The 21,202-nt window shown below is 41.3% G+C and overlaps 1 protein-coding gene across 2 annotated transcripts in view; it reads right to left on the bottom strand.

The window, feature by feature from the left end:
• upf2 (UPF2 regulator of nonsense mediated mRNA decay) overlaps positions 1-21,202 on the bottom strand; it is a 76,980-nt gene that overhangs the window by 39,337 nt on the left and 16,441 nt on the right. For both annotated transcript variants that reach the window (XM_060914356.1, XM_060914357.1), the window contains exons 5-15: positions 16,572-16,763; positions 16,318-16,473; positions 13,799-13,902; positions 13,309-13,394; positions 11,298-11,406; positions 10,264-10,377; positions 10,054-10,170; positions 9,566-9,751; positions 9,214-9,417; positions 3,274-3,549; positions 2,867-3,050 (exon numbers count right to left, since the gene is read on the bottom strand). In XM_060914356.1, coding sequence (XP_060770339.1) covers positions 2,867-3,050; positions 3,274-3,549; positions 9,214-9,417; positions 9,566-9,751; positions 10,054-10,170; positions 10,264-10,377; positions 11,298-11,406; positions 13,309-13,394; positions 13,799-13,902; positions 16,318-16,473; positions 16,572-16,763 — 1,728 coding nt within the window. The remainder of the gene's footprint in view (positions 1-2,866; positions 3,051-3,273; positions 3,550-9,213; positions 9,418-9,565; positions 9,752-10,053; positions 10,171-10,263; positions 10,378-11,297; positions 11,407-13,308; positions 13,395-13,798; positions 13,903-16,317; positions 16,474-16,571; positions 16,764-21,202) is intronic.

The raw sequence follows: 21,202 nt of genomic DNA, 5'->3' as shown, positions 1-21,202 counted from the left end.
GTGTGTGTGATCCCAGCGCATATCACTTACTACTTGCAAGTGGAAGGATGGCAAGCCTAAAGACAATCATAACTACACAATGGGCAGTATTTGCAGTATTTTCATACTTTTATACTCTTTAATGAAAGGTGATACAAGGCAGAAGTCTGCGCCGTTTTTCAGCAGTCGCGTCACATGACCAACGCCAGCGAATCAGGAAGGTGGATGTCACAGTGACGTTGTCCAATGAGACGCCAGCTAGAGCTCAGCACAGTGTATCCGCGTATTCTGAATCTTTACACAGCACTGGAGCTGACACGATCTGGATTGAATACGTGGACGCTGGCGGATTCCCGTTTCCCGGCGTTTCCAGGCGGTTTAATGTAAACGGACAGTGCATCCGCGAAGAAAACGAGACAGATACGGTCTAATGTAAACGTAGCCTAAGTAAAGAAAAACTACAGTCCATCATTACTTTAAGAAATGAAGGTCAGTCAGTCTGAAAAATTTCAAGAACTTTGAAAGTATCCCCAGGTGCAGTCACAAAGACCATCAAATGTTATGATGAAACTGGCTCTCATCAGGACCGCCCCAGGAAAGGAAGACCCAGGGTTACCTCTGTTGCACAGGATAAGTTCATCAGAGTTACCAGCCTCAGAAACCGCAAGTTAACAGCACCCCAAATAAGAGCCCACCTAAATGCTTCACAGAGTTCAAGTAGCACACACACATCTCAACATCAACTGTTCAGAGAAGACTGCGTGAATCTGGACTTTATGGTCAAATTGCTGCAAAGAAGCCACTTCTAAGGAAGAACAACAAGAGGAAGAGAATAGCTTGGGCCAAGGAACACAAGGAATGGACATTAGACCAGTGGAAATCTGTCCTTTGGTCTGATGAGTCCAAATTTGAGATTTTTGGTTCCAATCGCCATGTCTTTGTAAGACGCAGAAAAGGTGAGCGGATGGTTCCTACATGTGTAGTTCCCACAGTGAAGCATGGAGAAGGAAGTGTGATAGTATGGGGGTGCTTTGCTGGTGACACTGTTGGCGATTTATTCAAAAATTGAAGGCATACTTAATCAGCATGGCTACCACAGCATTCTGCAGCGACATGCCATCCCATCTAGTTTGCACTTAGTGGGCCCATCATTTGTCTTTCAACAGGACAATGACCCAAAACACACCTCGAGGCTATGTAAGGGCTATTTGACCAAGAAACAGGGTGATTGAGTGCTTCGTCAGATGGCGCGGCCTCCTCAATCACCTGATCTAAACCCAATTGAGATGGTTTGGGATGAGTTGGACCGCAGAGTGAAGGCAAAGCAGCCAACAAGTGCTCAGCACCTCTGGGAACTCCTTCAAGACTGTTGGAAAACCATTTCGAGTGATTACCTCATGAAGCTGACTGAGAGAATGTCAAGTGTGTGCAAAGCTGTAATCAAAGCAAAAGGTGACTACTTTGAAGAATCTAAAATCTAAAACATATTTTGGTTTGATTAACATTTTAAAGTTTACTAAATGATTCCTTACGTGTTGCTGCATAGTCTGGATGACTTCAGTATTAATTTACAACGTAGGAAAAAAAAATGTAAAAATAAAAACATCGAATTCGAAGGGGTTTCCAAACTTTAAACAAACACAGTACTGTGCAAAAGTCTGAGGCACCCTATTTTTTATTTATTTTTTTCACACCAACTTTTATAGATTTCTATTTTATAACTTCTACATTACTGACTCAGTACAAAGACATTTTAGAGTTCCAAACGTTCATTTTCAACACAAAATTAAATGTTACAGGAAAAAAAATGCTTGTATTTGAGCAGCATATTACATAATAGACCACTTTTTAGATTAAAAATGGAAACATAATGAAGGCTACTTGGTTTTGTTGCAAAATTAAGAAGCAAGTGTGACAGGCAAAGTGTGCAGAAGAACTGTGGCTGATCTGCAAGATGCTCAGTAAAACCTACAGCTCATTTGCTTATAAAACTGCACCAATTGTACCCAAGACTATTTATTTCTAAAGCAAAAGGGTTGTCTCACACTAAATAAATGAAACAAAAAAAGGTCAATATTATGGCTTACTGCTGTTTACATTTTTTCTTCATCTTTAAGCCATTTTACAGCATTTTTTTTTTACATATGCCTAAGGCTTCTGCACAGTACAGTGTGTGCATATGCCTATCTATATGTGCGCATATATATATATATATATATATATATATATATATATATATATATATATATATATATATATATATATCTCAGCACTTGTGAAGAACAACAAATAAAAAAAAAAAAAAATCTAACTAGTGAGGCAGTGTTTCATTTAGTTCTGGTCAGCAACGCTGTGCTTTTTTGTGTGTTTGACAGCCGTCATGTGAGATAAAGTAACGAACATGTTAAGAGTAGCAGCAGAGGTAGCAATGGAGCAATCATTTAGATTTGTCGCATTAGTGGGTCATACTTGATCTGCATATAATTGAGAAAATCACGCTGTGACTCTATGTTGTCGCAGTTGCTGAAATTGTGGCGCTGTCTCACACGCCTACATAGAAAAATGAACAGTTGCCTGTTGCTTCATTGCACACTAGTCATGAATGCAAGGTTACGGGAAGTCCAGAGGAAGGGGGTTCCAAAACCCGATGCACATTTTTGTGGAGTCGCAGTGAGACATAAAAGGGATGGGAATTACTGGAGCAAGGAACTTCATCACATTTAAAAAAAACAAAACAACAACAACAAAAACAGATAGATGGTTATGAACAACAAAGCATTTTCATCTCTTTTTTTTTTTTGGGCGGGGGGGGGGGGGGGGGGCTCTCTGATCTAACATCAAGATATCAAAACGCGCGCACACAAAGAAAGAGAAAAAAAAAATTCACCCAGTTTGATGAGGACTTCTCTCTCGAGTTCAGCGACCTGATGGCAGGCTTCCTCCAGAGAGCAGCACAGGTGCATTTTGGGTCTCAGTAAATCCAACATGTCACTGATCATGTAGTCAATATCGATAGGAAACTGGTGATCTTTAGTCCACACTTCCAAACTCTTTTTCCACCAAATATACCTCTACACAGACACACACAAAAACACTGTTACAGGCTGGTAGAACAGTAAGACCGGCAGTAAATTACAATTATTTTCTCATTTACAGTCAATCCCCTCAAGGATCATAAACTCATCAGGTCCTGGGCTCAGATTCTTGGCAGATTCATGCCAGATGTGGAGCACATTTAGAATCAGAAACAGCTCGAAAACTCATGACCTGCACATTAAGGAGGAAAAAACAAACCTGGAAGTAGATGAGGAAACAGTCCAGCTTCTTCTTGCTGGAACCACGATCAAAGTACTGACCACAGGTGTCGAGCAGCGTGCACACCAAGCGGATGCGAAACAGGTGTTCGGGAGGATCTAGAGGACTGGGTGAGCCGTCCTGGTTCACGCCAAATGAGATGAAAGAAAAAAGCGTGCGGAAGATCACAGCTGACTCCACCATGCGGTAGTTGTACAACTCACCCAGGAACTTTGCGCTGCTTATGCGCCGCTGGTTAAACTTTGGCTGGTTCACCTGAGAAAAGGCAAACACTCACACTGTTTGGACACATTTCTCGTGAAATCCGAGACAATAAAATCTTATAAAATGATAAGATAATGACACTAAAATAAGAGAAAAAGTCTGACATCACTATAACTGAAAACTATCATGTAATATGTAAGGAAAAACACAATGCTTATGAGAAAATAAGCCACACTGAAGTAACTTGATGTGGCATGATGAGAAGCAAAGCTACTGTTACCACCCTAATATGAATTCTTTTTGTAGAACTGCATGGTCTGCAGTGTGTTATTCCACTTATACTACAGCCCTTGACCAACGATTACAATATTTAATTTATTCATGAATGACATGTGGCACAGTTACCAGTTTAGAGTTGAGATTTAATGTGGAGCATTCATGAGACAAATTAGTTCCTGTTCTCCTGCCATTTCATCACCAGGCCCCTACTCTCTCTCGGTGTCCTGAAGACTTCCCAATGCTGGGAAATTTTACAAAAGCACCATAATTGTTCCAACAAGGTGCTGACACCTGAGTCCCCTTCCATACATAAACGTTAAAGAAATGTTCATCACATCAACAATTATATCTTCATCAAACAATTCATTTTTAAAATCTATTTACTATTAGTCTCAGATTATGCAAAGTGCTGTCATACAAGTCTCTTCGAATGAGCTTTTACAATGGAAACAATAATTTATTAATATATGAGTGGATATATAAACCTGTTGATTATGTTGCAACTGAAACTACTGTCCGAACTGCTGTTATACACAAATAACACGCACCTTCTGACCAATCGTGTTGGAGATTTCAACTGTGCTGTGTTATTTGCCGAAGGTGAGGTGAATATCGGTGAATAATAACCAAGAAAAAAAATCAAGGTTATTATTCACCAAGCAGGATTTCCCATACATAGACCATTGTGTGGCGCAGCGCCACACAATGGATTCCTATCGCCACACAATCAGACTCGCGATTATGGAAAAAATATATAAAAAAAAATATTCCGTTGCGTATCGTTCCGTTCATTCATAGTGCTCTCTTTCTTCTCATTCACGCGCGCACACACCCACACACAGACAGAGAGAGACGGACAGGCGTGTACACAGGCCTGCCGTTGCGCATATACCCGGACTGCAAGTAGGCCTGTTAGGCTAATTAAAAATAACGCAGCCTTCCCAATTCGCCTTCCGACCCCTTATTTTAAAAAGGTAGCCTACGTCGTGCTCGTGATGAGCTTTATCATAGCCTTCTTGGCTTACATGAAACGGACATCCCTGAGTCAGGCTATAAGCCAATTTTGATGCATACAGTAGCAGCTTGACGCGAGGAACCAGCCTTATTACATTATCCCGTTTATCCCGCTTCAGCATTCATGTAAGTTATTAATAATGGCTTGACATTCACAATAAATAAGGATTTCCTACTAGCCTAAATAAAATGTTATACTCGCAGGGATACCTAGTTGATGCTATCTGAAGCATAAAATCTGAATATTTTAAGAAACATCTTTATTAGCTTTATTGGCGAAGTAGAATTGCGAGCGGGATTTCTCAGCTACGAATAGGGTAAGCACATAGAAATTCAGTATATTTTTCTGATGTAATGGAAATTTTTAGTGCTTTGATGAAGAAAATGTACTTTTTTATCCATAGATTAAAACAGACCTCAGGAATAGGCTCCAAGGGGAACACCTGGCAGCCTGCTTACCAATCTCCATAAATGGTCCCGAACCCAATGCCTTCCCTTACAATAGGGCACTTGAGTTTTTTTTCAGGAAGCCACGCAGAATTAAATGTTCTGATAGGGCATGCAGGCTTTGCACCAATTAGGGTAATGCTTTTTCATTATTGTTAGTTGCCTTGGTGTTACCTTAAGTGGTTTCTTACATCTAATTATGATATTTTATTTTATTATTTTGTTGTTACATTATACTATTTATTTTATTTTAGTATTGGTTGAGGCAAGTGTTGAGTTCAATATTTAAAATAAAAACCTCCAGCTTGTTTTTTGCAATTTATTCCTTGAATGTCAACTAAAGAATGATTGAAAGATTGCCACCAAAAAGGCAAAAAACTAAACTTTAACTTCAATTTCGGTGAGTAATTTTCATAAATTTAAAAGACAGGTTTTCCACCAACATCAAGCCCAGCAAACTAATGGCCTGCCCTGTAATGTAAAGTTGGGTCGAGGAATGAAACCAGGCAGGGTTCTGGTAAAAATTGTTTTAGCTGTCTTCTCTTAAAGAACTTAAAAGAATTTAGATTGAACTGAATAATCTCAAATGCTTCTTGTAGCTTTAAAATAGTCCCAGCAGGTGACTCTGAAGAAAAATACTGTGTTTGAACACCGCCCGCTGTAAACACTTTGCATACACCCCAATGACCGACTCCACCGACCACCACAACACCACCGCGCACGATTCCCTCATCGGCACAGTGGAGCACCACAAATTGCTACCTGGTCTGTGGGAAACACTGCCAAGATTCACTGAGCCTGAGGCAGATAATTGTTTTAGTATAAATACGCAGGTGATTATTTAAAATAATCATTATATTTTATTATATAATAATAAAAAAATAAGTTATTTATTTAAAATAAAAAAATAACTTATTTCAAACTTCAAAAGCAGCATGTAAGCGTAATAAATGTGTGCGCAGACTTGTTACCTGTCTATGCAAACTCACATAAAATACTTTGTTCTGAAATAAAATAAATATCACAATTCCACTTTACTTTTGAATAGTTTTAGACCAAACTTCATAGCATCTTTAGTGCTTTTAGGAACAGCATTTTCTTTCATAATTTCTAATTCTTCCTCACTTATGGTGACAAAGCTTTTGGCAGCCATTTTGCCGAATGACTCGAGGTGATTATCAAGAAATAGTCAGAGTTTCTCAACCAATCAGCACGCATGATTTTCTAGAATCACCTCGGTATTTATACTAAATGCATTTGTATACAAGTTTGTCTATTTCTGGAATTTGACCTACACAGAAACCTTGGAATAACTATATAAACCTATAACACTCTTTTTTAATTGCACTTTCAAAAGCACAGACTTTGCACAAACAGGAATCAATGAAACATGGGGTAAAGGGTGTAGATCACACTGAATCGAGAGATAACCGGAAAAACATGACAGGAAAAGCAACAAGACATAAAATATAAAATATGGAGGACACATGTGCTGTTGATGGCTTTTTCACAATGATTTCAATCATCATCATCTTCTGACAGCGGATCTTTCGTCTCCATTGCTTCCTGTCCTCCGCATCCTTCTCTACCACACCTGCCACTTTCATGTCCTCTCTCACCACATCCACGTATCTCCTCTTTGGCCTTCCTTGTTTTCGTTTGCCTGGCAGCTCCATCCTCAACATTCTCCTTCCCACATGCTCTGCATCTCTTCTCAGAATGTGCCCATACCATCTCAGTCTCATCTCTCTTAGCTTAATTCCCAAGCTCTCCACATGTGCTGTCCCTCTGATGTGCTCGTTCCTTATCCTGTCCAACCTTGTCACTCCCATCGCAAACCTTAAAATCCTCAACTCCGCCACCTCCAACTTTGCCTCCTGTCTCTTTGTTAAGGTTACGGTCTCCAATCCATACATCACAGCTGGTCTCACTACGGTCTTCTACATCTTACCTTTCACTTTTGCTGGGACTTTCCTATCACAAATGACTCCCGAAATCCTTCTCCAACTGCTCCACCCTGCCTGCACTCGCTTTCTCACCTCACTATAACAGCCCCAACTTTCCTGCACAGTTGACCCCAGGTACTTGAATTCACCAACTTGCTTTACATCTACTCCTTGCATCTTCACTACGCTCTCATCCCCATTCTCATTGATGCACATGTATTCTGTTTTGCTACTGTTCACCTTCATTCCTCTTCGTTCCAATGCATACCTCCATCTCTCCAAACCCAATTCAACCTCCTTTCTACTTTCACTGCATATCACAATATCATCCACAAACATCATGTTCTATGGTGACTCTTGCCTCACTTCGTCCGTCAAGCTATCCATCACTATGGCAAACAAGAAAGGACTCAAATCAGATCCTTGATGGAGTCCCACCTTCACCTTGAACCATTCAGTTGTTCAAACTGCACACCTCACTGCTGTTTCACTGTTCTCATACATGTCTTGCACCACTCTGATATACTTCTCATTCACTCCACTCTTTCGCATCCAATACCATAACTCATCTCTCGGCACTCTATCGTATGCCTTCTCCAGGTCTACAAACACACAATGTAGCTTTCTCTGGCCTTCCCTGTACTTCTCCATTAACATTCTTAAAGCAAAAATTGCATCTGACGTGCTCTTCCTTGGCATAAACCCGTACTGCTGTTCACAGATTGCTACCTCTCCTCAATCTCGCCTCCAATACCCTTTCCCATAACTTCATGGTGTGGCTCATCAATTTTATCCATCTAATTACTGCAGCTCTGTACATCTCCCTTATTCTTGTATATTGGGACTAGCACACACTCACTCCATTCCTTCGGCATTTTCTCATTCTCTAAGATCTTATTAAAAAAACAAGCAAGCAAACAATCAATCAATCTCATTAGGAACTCCACAGCCGTCTCACCCAAACATCTCCAAGCCTCAATCGGGCTACCATCTGGTCCGACTACTTTCCCAGTCTTCATTTTTTTCATGGCTGCCCTCACCTCATCCTTACTAACCCACTCTACTTCCTGATTTGCTGTCTCCAACGAATCTGACCTTTTCTCTCTTGGTTTCTCCTCATTTAATAAATCCTCAAAGTACTCTTTCCACCTTCTTAATACACTCCCTTTCTTTGTCAGCACATTTCCATCTTTCATCATTCTTACCTGCTGTACATCCTTCGCTTCCCTGTTTCTCTGCCTAGCTAGTCTGTACAGGTCTTTCTCTCCTTCTTTGGTCTCCAGTCTTTCGTACAACTCCTGGCATGCATCTGCTTTTGCCTTCGCTACTGCTCTTTTTGCCTTCTGTCTTGTCTCTCTGTATAACCGCCTGCTTTCCTCGTCTTTCTGATCGTCCCAATTCCTCTTTGCTAGCCTCTTCTCCTTTATAATTTCCTGCACTTCTTTGTTCCACCACCATGTCTCCTTGTCTTCCTTCCTCCTTCCCGATGACCACCCTAGCACCTTCCTTGCTACCTCTCTTACTCGTATAGCAGTAGTATCCCAATCTTCTGGCAGACTTCCATTACCACTCAATGCTCGTCTCATTTCTTCCCTAAACTCCTTCTGATGTTCAACCTCTTAGTTTCCACCACTTGATCTTCAGCTCCAGTATTTCACGCTTCCTCTTTTTCACTTTCAAGCTCATTCTGCACATGACCAGTCGATGTTGTCTAGCTACACTCTCCCCTGCCATCACTTTAGTCTCCAATCTCCTTCAGGTTACCCCTTCTGCAGAGTATGTAGTCCACCTGTGTAGATCTTCCTCCACTCTTAAATGTCACCCTGTGCTGCTCTTTCTTCTTGAAGTATGTATTGACTATTGCCAAATTCATCCTAATGAATCATTTCACAATGATTTCAATACATCACTAAAAATATGATTTTATTAATTTGGCATAAAAATGATTTTTTGGGGTCTTGGGGATCATGTATTGTCTAGCACATGACTAGAGCAAACACAGCTAGAGATGCGCACACAAAATACAGACCTCCATGCCAAGCCGTATATCCTCCAGTACTCCATCCACTACGTGTATACCGACATCTTCCTGATACGCGACTAGACCGGCCAGCAAGTTAGCCACACAGTGGATACTGTTGTACTTCACGTTCCAGATGTTCACCATGCAGCAGATCAGGTAGCTCTTCAAATCTGCGTCATGCCACGGCAATTTGCGCATCTGCCTTAAAACCTACACAAACACACAATTCCAATATAAATACACAAAATGGCTCAGGAATGAATGTAAATACTGACTTGCGGCTGTTTGAAAGGGCTCTGGTGTGGTGTAATATGGGAGAGAGACAGCAGGACAGAGTAGAATAGATGAGGACACATACCTTCTCAGTGGTGACCTTTGACAGGTCTTTGTACAGCAGTTTGCGGATATACTCCTGTAGAGGAGGCCTCTTCTTGCGTACGGTTTTCTCCATGGGTGGCGGGTTGCAGTAGTAGTAGGCGTTCTCAACCATCGTCACATAGCGAGCATCCAGGTGCTGGGCCTGCTTTTTCCGCATCATTTGCTCCTATAGTTCAAAGCAACCAGTTATGCACAGCTATAGGGTTAATTAGAGTAGTTGGAAAAAAAATGGGTTGTTTATGAGACACCTGATAAATCTGATACAGTATGTTAATCATGGTGATTAATCTTAATACAGGTGTTAGATGCAGTCAACTTGAAAGAGGCAGTAATAAGAATGAGAAAGAGAGGTATTTGTGAACTAGAACACTTTCTTGTGCTCAGACACACGAACAGTAGCAACATGTGTTAGTATCATGGTAGTACGATTATGAGTGCCACCACACAAGCGGTGGCGTGCGTACTCACCAGTAGGACGCTGGTACGCAAGTGAGAGTCGGGTGACCTAAAGAGAAAGCGTCCACACGTCTCCAGTAAAGTGCAGGCCATTTCAATATGGTGATGAGAGAAATCAGACAGCAGCATCTGCAGAACACAAGCATGTGTTACATTGCTACAGTGAGGAAAAAAAAAGTGATTTTGTTTCTGTTTAAAATACGCAGTTTTAAATGCACTCACCTTAAGGCAATGCAGCGTGTCCGTTTTGGAAAACATTTTGAACTTGGCCAACTCGCCAATAAACCTCACCGTCTTATTCTTGGTCTCAATGTTAATTTGGTCCTTCTTTCTTACCTACGACAGAAAAACATTTCTACTTTAGGATCAATAGGAGGACTGCATTAGCAAGGGTAGTCATTAATGTGGGCTCTGTCAGTACGTTTACATGCACATCCAAATCGAGCTGCTGTCGGTAATCGAGCAAAGGGTCCCAGCAGGGGTGCCAGAGAAATCCAATCCTACATGCACACAAGGAAATCGAGCTATTGTGTGAGGTACATTGTGCAACCGAGCCACAGGTGGCGCTACACGCCCCATCGTGTTGGTACACTTCCGGTTGTCGTCATGAAGAAGAGCTATTCAAGAGTGTAAACAAAGTTATCAGTTCCGTGTTCTCCATTGCGCGTTTTTCTCCCGTCCATGAATTTTAATATATTCAACTCAAGCTGAATGAGCATGAACTCTGTCTCCTCATTGCTCCAGAAGTGCACGTTTCTGCTCGCCATTTTCTCTTCTTCGTTTGTTCCTCCTGACCTCTTCTGCTGCTCGCTACTACTGTTGTCATGCCGACCGAGGCTGCCGTGTTTCCCGCTTGTGGTCTCGTTACTTCCGGAAGGGGCAGTGCTGAAGTAAGTAGCTCGACTACGTAGCTCAATAGGGTATACATGCACTAAGTAGCTTGGCAAAAATCGCATAATCTAGGTCGTGTAGCTCGATTACGAGAAATCAAGTTCGGTTCAATTTCAGCCTAGCTAAGGTGTTTCCATGGCATTTAGAACTTCGATTTCAGTCAAGCAACGGCAGAAATTCGATTTTCTCTATGTGCATGTAAACGCACTGTGTGTGTGTGCGTGCGTGCGAGAGAGAGAGAGAGAGAGAGAGAGAGAGAGAGAGAGAGAGAGAGTGAGTGAGTGAGTGAGTGTGTGTGTGTGTGAGTGAGTGAGTGAGTGTGTGTGTGTGTGTGAGAGAGAGAGAGAGGGGTCACTAGGATGTACATGGAATCGGAAGTCTCCTTTGAGCATGGAGCAGAGATCCTCAGCAACATCAGACATGCATGGGTGCAGAGTAGCCACCAACCGTGAATAGAAGGGCAACAGATCCAGCCTGATGGCAAAAGGAAGGAAATTAATTTTAAAACCATTACACATTATTACTGCATATTGTAATCACAAATGCAAGCAGCCATTGCTCAGATACAGGTCACTAAAGTACATACAGACACTAGGACAATGTGCTTTTCAAATCCTGATTTAAAAATCATAGGCTATTATTACTGCACTCCTCTTTTGTTTTGTTGTTCTTTTGATCACTGTAGGATGGATATTAAATTTCCATCCAGAATGTCCATGGAGATGAAAGAAAACAAACATTTACAAACTTCTTTTCATTTTAAAACACTCCCAAATGGCTTAGTGGATGAGGATATTGTAGTTTGCAACCTCTGTCTCAGCGAATTAAAGTGTCACATAAGTACAATATCTTTAACATATTTAAAGGGATAGTTCGGGATTTTTGACATGAATCTGTATGGCATCCCCATCAATAGTGTCGTGCAAACACACTGACTTACCCCTGACAGCATCCTGTGAGTCCAGTTCTTGTCCAGTTTTGGTCCAGACGAAAGTAGTCCGGCAAGTTTGTTGGGGTCACGAAAGTAAAACGTTTTTTGTCTCAAAACAGTATGTGTTCAAAAGAGTGAGATATTTGCATCACAAAACCGTTGCCAAATAAAAAGTCAGACCTCGAAATCGCTTGGCACTATTTTCTCTCCCTTCTTATCACTGCGCGCTGCCGGCTTCATCCAGCTGCGGCTCCAGCTTCAAGGATAAGCTGGAGCCGCATAAGTAGGAGTCCCGGCGGGTGGTTTGTATTCGATTCGTTTATATCCCGACCTTGTCAGCTGTCAGATTTATGTTCATGGACCCGGTAAGCTGGTAAATAATATATTTTTTTTTCTTTACCAAATTCTAACAGAAAACGAGAGCGCCCGAAAGGGAAAACCGAGCCGAGCCGCCTCACGGCTGTAATGCAAATTGCTTTCCTCCTCAGTATACAAGTGCGCTTCCATGGCAGGGAAAAAGAAACTACCACTGCTGCCTATGTAGTGCCCTATTTATACAAATAGGAGTCATTCAGGATTCAGCCATGTTTTTGCTCCGTGTCATGGCTGAATCCTGAATGACTCCTATTTGCAGCTGACAAGGTCGGGATATAAACGAATCGAATACAAACCACCCGCCGGGACTCCTACTTATGCGGCTCCAGCTTATCCTTGAAGCTGGAGCCGCAGCTGGATGAAGCCGGCAGCGCGCAGTGATAAGAAGGGAGAGAAAATAGTGCCAAGCGATTTCGAGGTCTGACTTTTTATTTGGCAACGGTTTTGTGATGCAAATATCTCACTCTTTTGAACACATACTGTTTTGAGACAAAAAACGTTTTACTTTCGTGACCCCAACAAACTTGCCGGACTACTTTCGTCTGGACCAAAACCGGACAAGAACTGGACTCACAGGATGCTGTCAGGGGTAAGTCAGTGTGTTTGCACGACACTATTGATGAGGATGCCATACAGATTCATGTCAAAAATCCCGAACTATCCCTTTAAAATCTAAACACACCAGCATGAAAACTGCTATGGTGAGTCAAGGAGCAACTGACAAATGACTACTGGACGATGTTTAGTGAGCAAAAATGTCCTTGAAATGACCACATGTTACATAGACAACTGTTTGAACATTATTAAAAATTTTATTTGAGCCAAATATGAACACAAGTCATGACAACGTGTTCACCAGGCGTAGATGGAAACTACAGGAGCACAAGTACATGTGTCTACACCATTTATTCATGTATTTGTATTGCTATGTTCAGAAAAAAATAAACCCACTGGCATTAAACATTGCTACAGTTCATGGTCTATACTTCTACAGCCCAATAAGATGAAAAGAACAACGGCTCCATCTAGTGTGCATTTCTAAGTACTGTCGAACATGAGACAAGAGCTACCTTTGTCTGGGAACGGTGAAGAGTGCACGGACGAGCTTCCTGCGGTTGGACTTCGTGTTCATATTCATACAGAAGTCCATCGCAGCCTGGAAAAAATCAGACACAAAGACTGGTTTTAGCACTTAAAAAAACCCCTAAATGACACAAAATAAATAAAAGAAAATATTTGTAAGGGTTTATATTCAGAACAAAAAACTCAGCAGGATAGTGAACTTTTAGCTATTAGCACACAAGGGTTCTTGTTCACAAGGAACCTTTAATTATGCTCAGATCAAACAAATAATATTTGTGCTCATGGTACTTTCAAAAACTAGATTGGCGTCTGTACTTTGAGCGACATCATTACTCTCTGGGCTAACAGGTTGAGTGTGAATCACAACCACAAGCACACTCACTCCATAAAGCATGTCTGATGTCATAAAACCAGGTAGGTCTAAATATGTTTATAAGGGATGAGCCAAGTACTCAGGTGTGTAAGGTGTGTGTTTACCTTGTCGATCAGGTCTCTGTTGACGCAGTTGGGAAGCTGCTGGATAAAAGCGTCAACGATGAGTTTAAGATGAGACCCAGTGCTGGCTTCCTCGTCCTCTTGTTCTTTACAAACAAATTTAATTTCAATCTTAATCCTCCAATATAAATCACACAGCATAATGACATTCACACACACACACACACACACACACACACACACACACACACACACACACACACACACACACACAAATATATAGTACAAGTCAAAAGTTTGGACACACCTTCTAATTCAATGTTTTTTCTTTATTTTTATTAATTAATAAGGTCACTTCATGTCTTAAAGTAATGATGCGGTTTCTCTTTACTTAGTTGAGCGGTTCTTGACATAACAGGGGTTACGACAGTTCTGTCAGAACCACTTTCATCAAGGAACATTATTTATATGCAATATTTGCAGCCAGTTGTATTTGTCAGGTGGCTCTGTTCTGGGACCTCCCTGCCCTTCCATATGCATATGTGGAAAGCCTTGGGGCAGGGAGAACACACCTCCCTGCCCTACCATGTGCCTACATGGAATGGCTAAAGCAGGGAGAGCTGCAGCAAAACACCCCAAAACCACCACACCAGGCAGACCTCCCTGTGTAGACCAAGCCTGTGGTGACAGTGGCAAGGAAAAAAAACTCTCTCAGACGACGTGAGGAAGAAACCTTGAGAGGAACCAGACTTAAAAGGGAACCCATCCTCATTTGGGTAATAACAAATAGCATGATTATAAATAATTTGCTTCTATAATGGTATCCTATATAGTAACAAGTATAACCGTGTAACCAGGAAAATCATTATAGTTTTAACATGAGGTCTATTTTGTTGAAGTTATCCACTGTTCCTTGATGCTTTGTGCTTCGCCATTATGAAGAGCAGGTAAACTGATTATTAGGCTCATCCATCCATCTATATCTTTCTCTCTCTTTTCTCCCCCCAAAATATTTAAGAGGAGCTACCTTATAGGCTTAAGGTGAGTTATCAAATTGAGTAGTTGGGTGGTGACGTCATTGTTCTGTGAGGCAGGAGCTGCCCCACGCTAATCTGGGAGCATGGAGGATGTAAACAAATCTGCCGTTATCAGGAAATGCGAACTGTAGAGGGAGCCGACTGGATTCCAGAGTTCATGGTGGCAAGTGACGCTGGATAAGGAGTTATTTGGGTCCGCTGGTGTGGCTGTTGGGGCTTGCGCTCTCAGGCGGCAGACTAGCCGGAGCTCAGACTACGCAGAAGTGCGGCAGCGTTTTCGTTTTCAGCGGCTTCCTTAGGAGACAGGAGCTGAAAAGATCTGCAGCTGGGGGCTCAATGCGGATACCCTCCGCGACAATGCAAACAGTTCCTCGAGGGAAGCTCTGACTGGAGCTGCAATGATATTTATGAACACGATTTCCAGGAGCCTGAGCGCAGACCATTCATTAATCCTGGGAGCAGAAGACTGCTACTCGCCAACGAGAGCTCTGGCGAATGGAAATCGTGCTCGCTTGCAAAAAGGCTTGAAGAGTAAGCAGCAAAGGTAGGCAGGATATAGCAGCTTAAATAAGGTGCTCTATGAGAGATTTGCCAACAGAATGTGGAGAAGGGAATCAGCTGAGCTGACAGCTGATGTGGGTTGGCTTGACATCAGCTGCAGTCAGCTGATGTGCTGGGATTGAGGGCTGAGCTTGACTTCGTGGCCTGCCAGAACTACGCTAGATTTGTGGAATAGGGCTATATTTATTATTTGCTCTCAATGGTCTTAAGAAGGCAAGAAATTGCACTAGTTAACTTTTGACGAGTCACACCTGTTAATTGAAAAGCATTCCAGGCGATTACCTCATGAAGCTCATTCATCTCATCTCATTATCTGTAGCCGCTTTATCCTGTTCTACAGGGTCGCAGGCAAGCTGGAGCCTATCCCAGCTGACTACGGGTGAAAGGCAGGGTACACCCTGGACAAGTCGCCAGGTCATCATAGGGCTGACACATAGACACAGACAACCATTCACACTCACATTCACACCTACGGTCAATTTAGAGTCACCAGTTAACCTAACCTGCATGTCTTTAGACTGTGGGGGAAACCGGAGCACCCGGAGGAAACCCACGTGGACACGGGGAGAACATGCAAACTCCACACAGAAAGGCCCTCGCCGGCCACGGGGCTCAAACCCGGACCTCCTTGCTGTGAGGCGACAGCGCTAACCACTACACCACCGTGCCGCCCACCTCATGAAGCTGGTTAAGATAATGCCAACAGTGTGCAAAGCATCATCAAGGTAAACACATAATTCCATATATGCTCCATAGTTTTGATGTCTTCAGTATTGTTCTACAATGTAGAAAATAGTCAAAATACAGAAAAACCTATGAATGAGTAGGGGTGTCCAGGCTTTTGACTGGTACTTAACTGTGATAAAGCTTTAGCAGACTTGGCTGAAAGGATTGAGCTTATAACCACCACCATCATGCTTTGGACTTAAGTCAGGAAATTTTTGTGCATCTGTAGCTACTCACCTTGTTCATCGAGGAGCTTCTTGGCCAGTTCTTCGTTCTCTGCCTCATCAGCAGCTTCTAGCTCTAGAGGGTCATCTGTGATATCCAGAGCCTCGAGCTCCAGCTCTAGCTCCTCTGTGCAGCTCACATCCTTCCCCTCACGGCCTTCTTTAGCTTCTGCAAAATAAAATAATGACTTCATTGCATCCTGACATAATTCACTGAAACACAATACATCCCAGGTTCTGAATGTGACTTGAATCAGGATTCTGCACCTTTGCTCTCGTCCTTGTCTTTGTTCTGGCTGCTCTTTTCATTGTCTTTGAACAGAATGGCAGGTACGAAAGCCTTAAGGTCCACCAGATTTTCGTAAAAGTTTCGTGCATCCTCATCTTCCCAGATCCCTCCGTCCAGCTCATAGTCTCCAGGTTTCCCTGGAGTGAAGATGTCAATCCCTGGACAGTGTTCTGCCACACAAACACACACCCTAATTATAAAAGCAGTGTCACAACAACACAAACTATGCCGGCTCTAGTTGGGAAGTTCAGACACTTTCAAGATGAAAATGTATGTCCTCATGTTGACGAACACTAGAATAGTTTGAGTTACTACTTTGAGATGCATCCTAAGGCCTCCGTCACACTTATTCGGAATTAGCAGGAATCAAGCAGAACCAGCCGGAATGAAAAATTTTTAAAAATTCGTGCCACATTCGGGCGGGAATTTCAAACTGACCAACATTCTTACAGCTTTGTAAGAATGCTGTTCAAATACTTAGAATGCACTTCGAACCTGCCTCGAATGATTCTTGCACATTTCGGGTGTATTAGCTTTCGAATGCAGTTCAAATATAGTTGGAACACACAGTAGGAATTACCTAGAATGCTGTTAGAATGCAGTAAGAATATTAAGAATGCACTTCGAATGCCGTACGAGTGCAGTTCAATTACTATCCAAATACCACCCGAAGTCTGGTCGGAAGGTGCCTCGAATGCTGTACGAATTCACCTCAAGTGCAGTCAGAACGCTCCTGGAATAGCCGCCGAATATGTTTCGAATGTCTAAGAATTCAAAGAGAATGCAGCTTGAATACTTAGAGTGTACTTCGAATATCCCAGAATATACGAAGAATTTTCATTCCGACAGCATTCTGGCTCATTTGAGGCACATTCGGGACATTCTGTCTGGCAGGATTTGAAGTGGTTTGCCATTTCGATTTTTCCCTTGAACGCAATCAGAATGTTTTGAATGCTGTTAGAATGTCGTAAGAATATTTAGAATGCAGTCAGAATACACTTTGAATGTCGTTCGATATTTCTCCTCTTTGAATGCACCTCGAATGTTTTGAGCATGAGCAAAACATTCCAGCCGGCCACAAGAGTAGGCCCAAATGTTTGGAATGCACTCAGACTGCAGTCAAAATTGAATGCACTTTGAATAGCCCGGAATATACGAAGAACTTTCATTCCGACGGCATTCTGGCTCATTCCGCCTCTAGTGTGACTACCCTATTAAGTAGGATTATCTCAATTCTAAACCTTGCTTTTTGGCATTTGTGCATGGTCATGTTCATCCAGTTAGTTCCTTGCACAAAACTACAGGTTCCACTGAGAAGTATAAGATTTGTTAAAGTGGTTGTCCTGCTGAAAAGTATACATTGTTCCTGTCTGTATCAGACACTGGGCCACATTTACAAGCTAGATGCACACTGATTTATTCATAAATTGTACAAGTGTTTACAAGAAATTTGGTATTCATGAAAAACCTGTAAATTCAGAAAAACATCAGTATCCTACTAGTTTTTTTGAGTGTAAACTGCATAAGAAAAATTTCAGTGGCACAGCAGGGAGTCAAAATAATTTCTACTTCTGTTTTTTAGGCTTTACCCTGATTGAAGGACTCATGCTCGCAGCTCTCTGTGCACTTTTAGTTTTGTGGGTGTCACTACTGGGTGTGTGAAGATAAATCGTGATACAAATTTATGACAATTTGAATCAATGAGGAAAAAAAAAGAAAGAATTGTGATAAGGCTGCACAAGCGCTTAGTTTTTCCTTGCTGTAACTGCATTGTTAAGACATACACCTGACCTCACCCTAGGCGGAAGTAACACAACTCTAATGCCACAAGAACACAGAAAAAACAGATCTAATATGGGAAAGAGCTGTTGTGCAATTGACTACAAACAGATTCAACAAGAAATCAGAGCTCTTTTTTCCACAGACTGCTGAAAGCTAAAGAAAAGAGAAGAAAAATGGAGGTCGTACAAGTGTTCATAAAAGTTTATTAAGAAAAGGCCTATTTGTTATTAACTTTTTTTTTCCCCCCCACTGTTAATAAAAGGAATATTTGAGTTAATAAGCCATTCTATTTTACTCCCACCTTTACAATTACGGACAAATAATTATTGTTATTAATAACATGAAAAAAACTTTATATTTTTAAAAAAGGAATATTTAAGTTGATAAAGATTAAGAAAATGTTGAATTTTTGGGGAACAAAAATTTACATGAAAATTTTTTCAAAAAAAATCATCATGGGAAAATCAAATTGTGAACCCAATATTGTGATTTGAAACTAATTGAATTGTGAATTGGGTGACTCGTACATGACTAGCCACTACATATGAATCATCTGTGCATGCACTTGGTAATCTACGGGTGATTTGCATTCATCAACATATACATACAAATACAAAGAAAATCAGCATTTGTAAACCTTTCGTAAATTTGGTGGAAATTTTTCAAAATTTCCCTCAATCAAATTATAATGTGAAATTGAAGAGATTTTGTCAATGTATCTATATTTAAAATTCTTTCGACTGATCCATTTGGTTTTGGTATGGTTATTCCATTGTAATGGACCAAAACCGACCTTGGCCATCTTGTGGGCAATCATGAAAAGAAAATATCAGGCATATTCTATTACAACTTCAATGTATGACACGCAGATGAAGAAAAAGTTCAAGGTGGGATTTGAAGGGATCACTAACAGTTGCCAAAATTGCCACAGTTTGGCTGTACAGAGAGCTATGCAGGTAGCGGTGACATACTTTCAAAACAAAAACAACAAACTAGATTCTGAGAAGGGTGAGTCAGCCCCTTTAAAACAAAAGGCACTGACTACACTGATATGCAGAAGCCTTAAAAAAAATTTTTGATTTACTTTTCTTAGCAGTCGGAAACCTGCAGTAAACAGGTTCTGTAGTACTACAACCTAGAACTGAAATAGACAATAATGTCTGACATTTGAAGGGACAAAATATATTTTGTTTATGACACAATGGTTAATTAACCATCAAGCAGAATTTTTTTGGATGCAGAAGTAGTCATCCCTGTGGGTGAAAACATTTCAGAACTATCTGTGAAGGAAATTACAGTCTTCTTGGAATATCTCATTAGCTTTGCCCTACTGATATCTGGGTTTAGATAATAGGCAGAAAGAACAGGAGAGTTACAAAAGTGTCCGTTTTCTATGTAGAAACATCCTGTGTTAACATATGACTACTCATACCAATCTGAATCGGAATGATGGGAAGGCCCCATCTACCTAGAAGGAACAAGCGGAGAGTTCAGGGAGGAACCACGAAGTGTGCTCTTCCAGGATGCACAAAAGGAAACCTAATTCGATTTGGGCAGTTTGACTCATTTTAGCGGACCAATTCATTCGAACAATTCAAGAAACTGAAACAGGCATTTTCTTACAAGTCCACATTAGTACACAAGAGTCTATGTTGACTGGGAGCAGTTGAATTAGGAAAAAAGAACGACCGAGTTATGCTGGTGAACTGGCCTGAATGGCTCACTTTAATAAAAAAAAAAAAGTGTTGTTCAGAAAGAATGACTTGTTTGCGAATTGCACATCAATTTCATGGGTGTAGCTGACAGCGTTCTTCATTAAATATGTTAATCAGAGCAAAGCTATTTACATATTTAATATTTAAAGGCACAACCACAAAATCAACTCGTCTTATTCTATAGTTTTCATACCATGCTAAAACAGCATGAGAAAAAAAAAAAAGAACAAGGCTGTTTTTTCAATTAAAAAAAAAATAAAAAAACTTGCAAACTTTACAAAAGCACCTTAGGTAATAAATATTAAATAATTCAAAAGTGTGTGGCATATAAGTCTCCTTCAAACTGGGATAGGTTTTCTTCTAACATTGCCCTGAATTTGGTATCATCCATCTTGCATTCAACCTTGACCGGTTTCTGAGTCCCTGCTGATGAAAACCATCCCTACAACATAATGCTACCACAACCATGGTTCACTGTGGGAATGATGCTCTCAGGGTGACGAGCAGTGTTGAGAGTCCACCAGACGACACCAAAAGGTACTTAGTCTCATCATACCAGAGAACCCTTTCCCTTTAACCCCCCCCACAAAGCTCAGCTTTATGAATATCAAGGCTGTGGTTGTCCTGTGAACAGCTTCCCTCTACTGAGCTGTGAATCACTCCAGTTCCTTCAGAATTACCTTTGGCCACTTTGTTGGATTGTTTCCTCCAAGCAGAATGGTTATGCCACATAATTTCCATTTTTTAACAGTAATCTTGAGCAATGCTCTGTAGGAAGTTCAGTGTTTGGGATATTTTCCAGAAATTTGTCCTGGACTTGTTTTGAGAGCTTCTTGGTCTATTTATATTGAAACCACGTTACACTTGAATTGCGCACAGGTCGATGCCATTCAGCTAATGATATCACATCTTAAGGCAACCAGAACTAACTTTGAGGCTTCACTGCAATGGAGGTGAAGATTTGTGCAAGAACTACCTTAATTTTCTATAGACCCTTCCCACGTGACGTCACGACAAACGCGGCCGCCATTTTGGACATGAACTACCAGTAGTCTACCACAGCCAACAACGAGGAACGACGGCGAAGCATCAAAAGGAATATAGCCATCAAA

Source organism: Neoarius graeffei, chromosome 2 (assembly GCF_027579695.1).
Source record: "Neoarius graeffei isolate fNeoGra1 chromosome 2, fNeoGra1.pri, whole genome shotgun sequence".
Lineage (NCBI taxonomy): Eukaryota > Metazoa > Chordata > Actinopteri > Siluriformes > Ariidae > Neoarius > Neoarius graeffei.
Note: the sequence above shows the minus strand (reverse complement) of the source record. Positions and strands in the feature narration are given on the sequence as shown.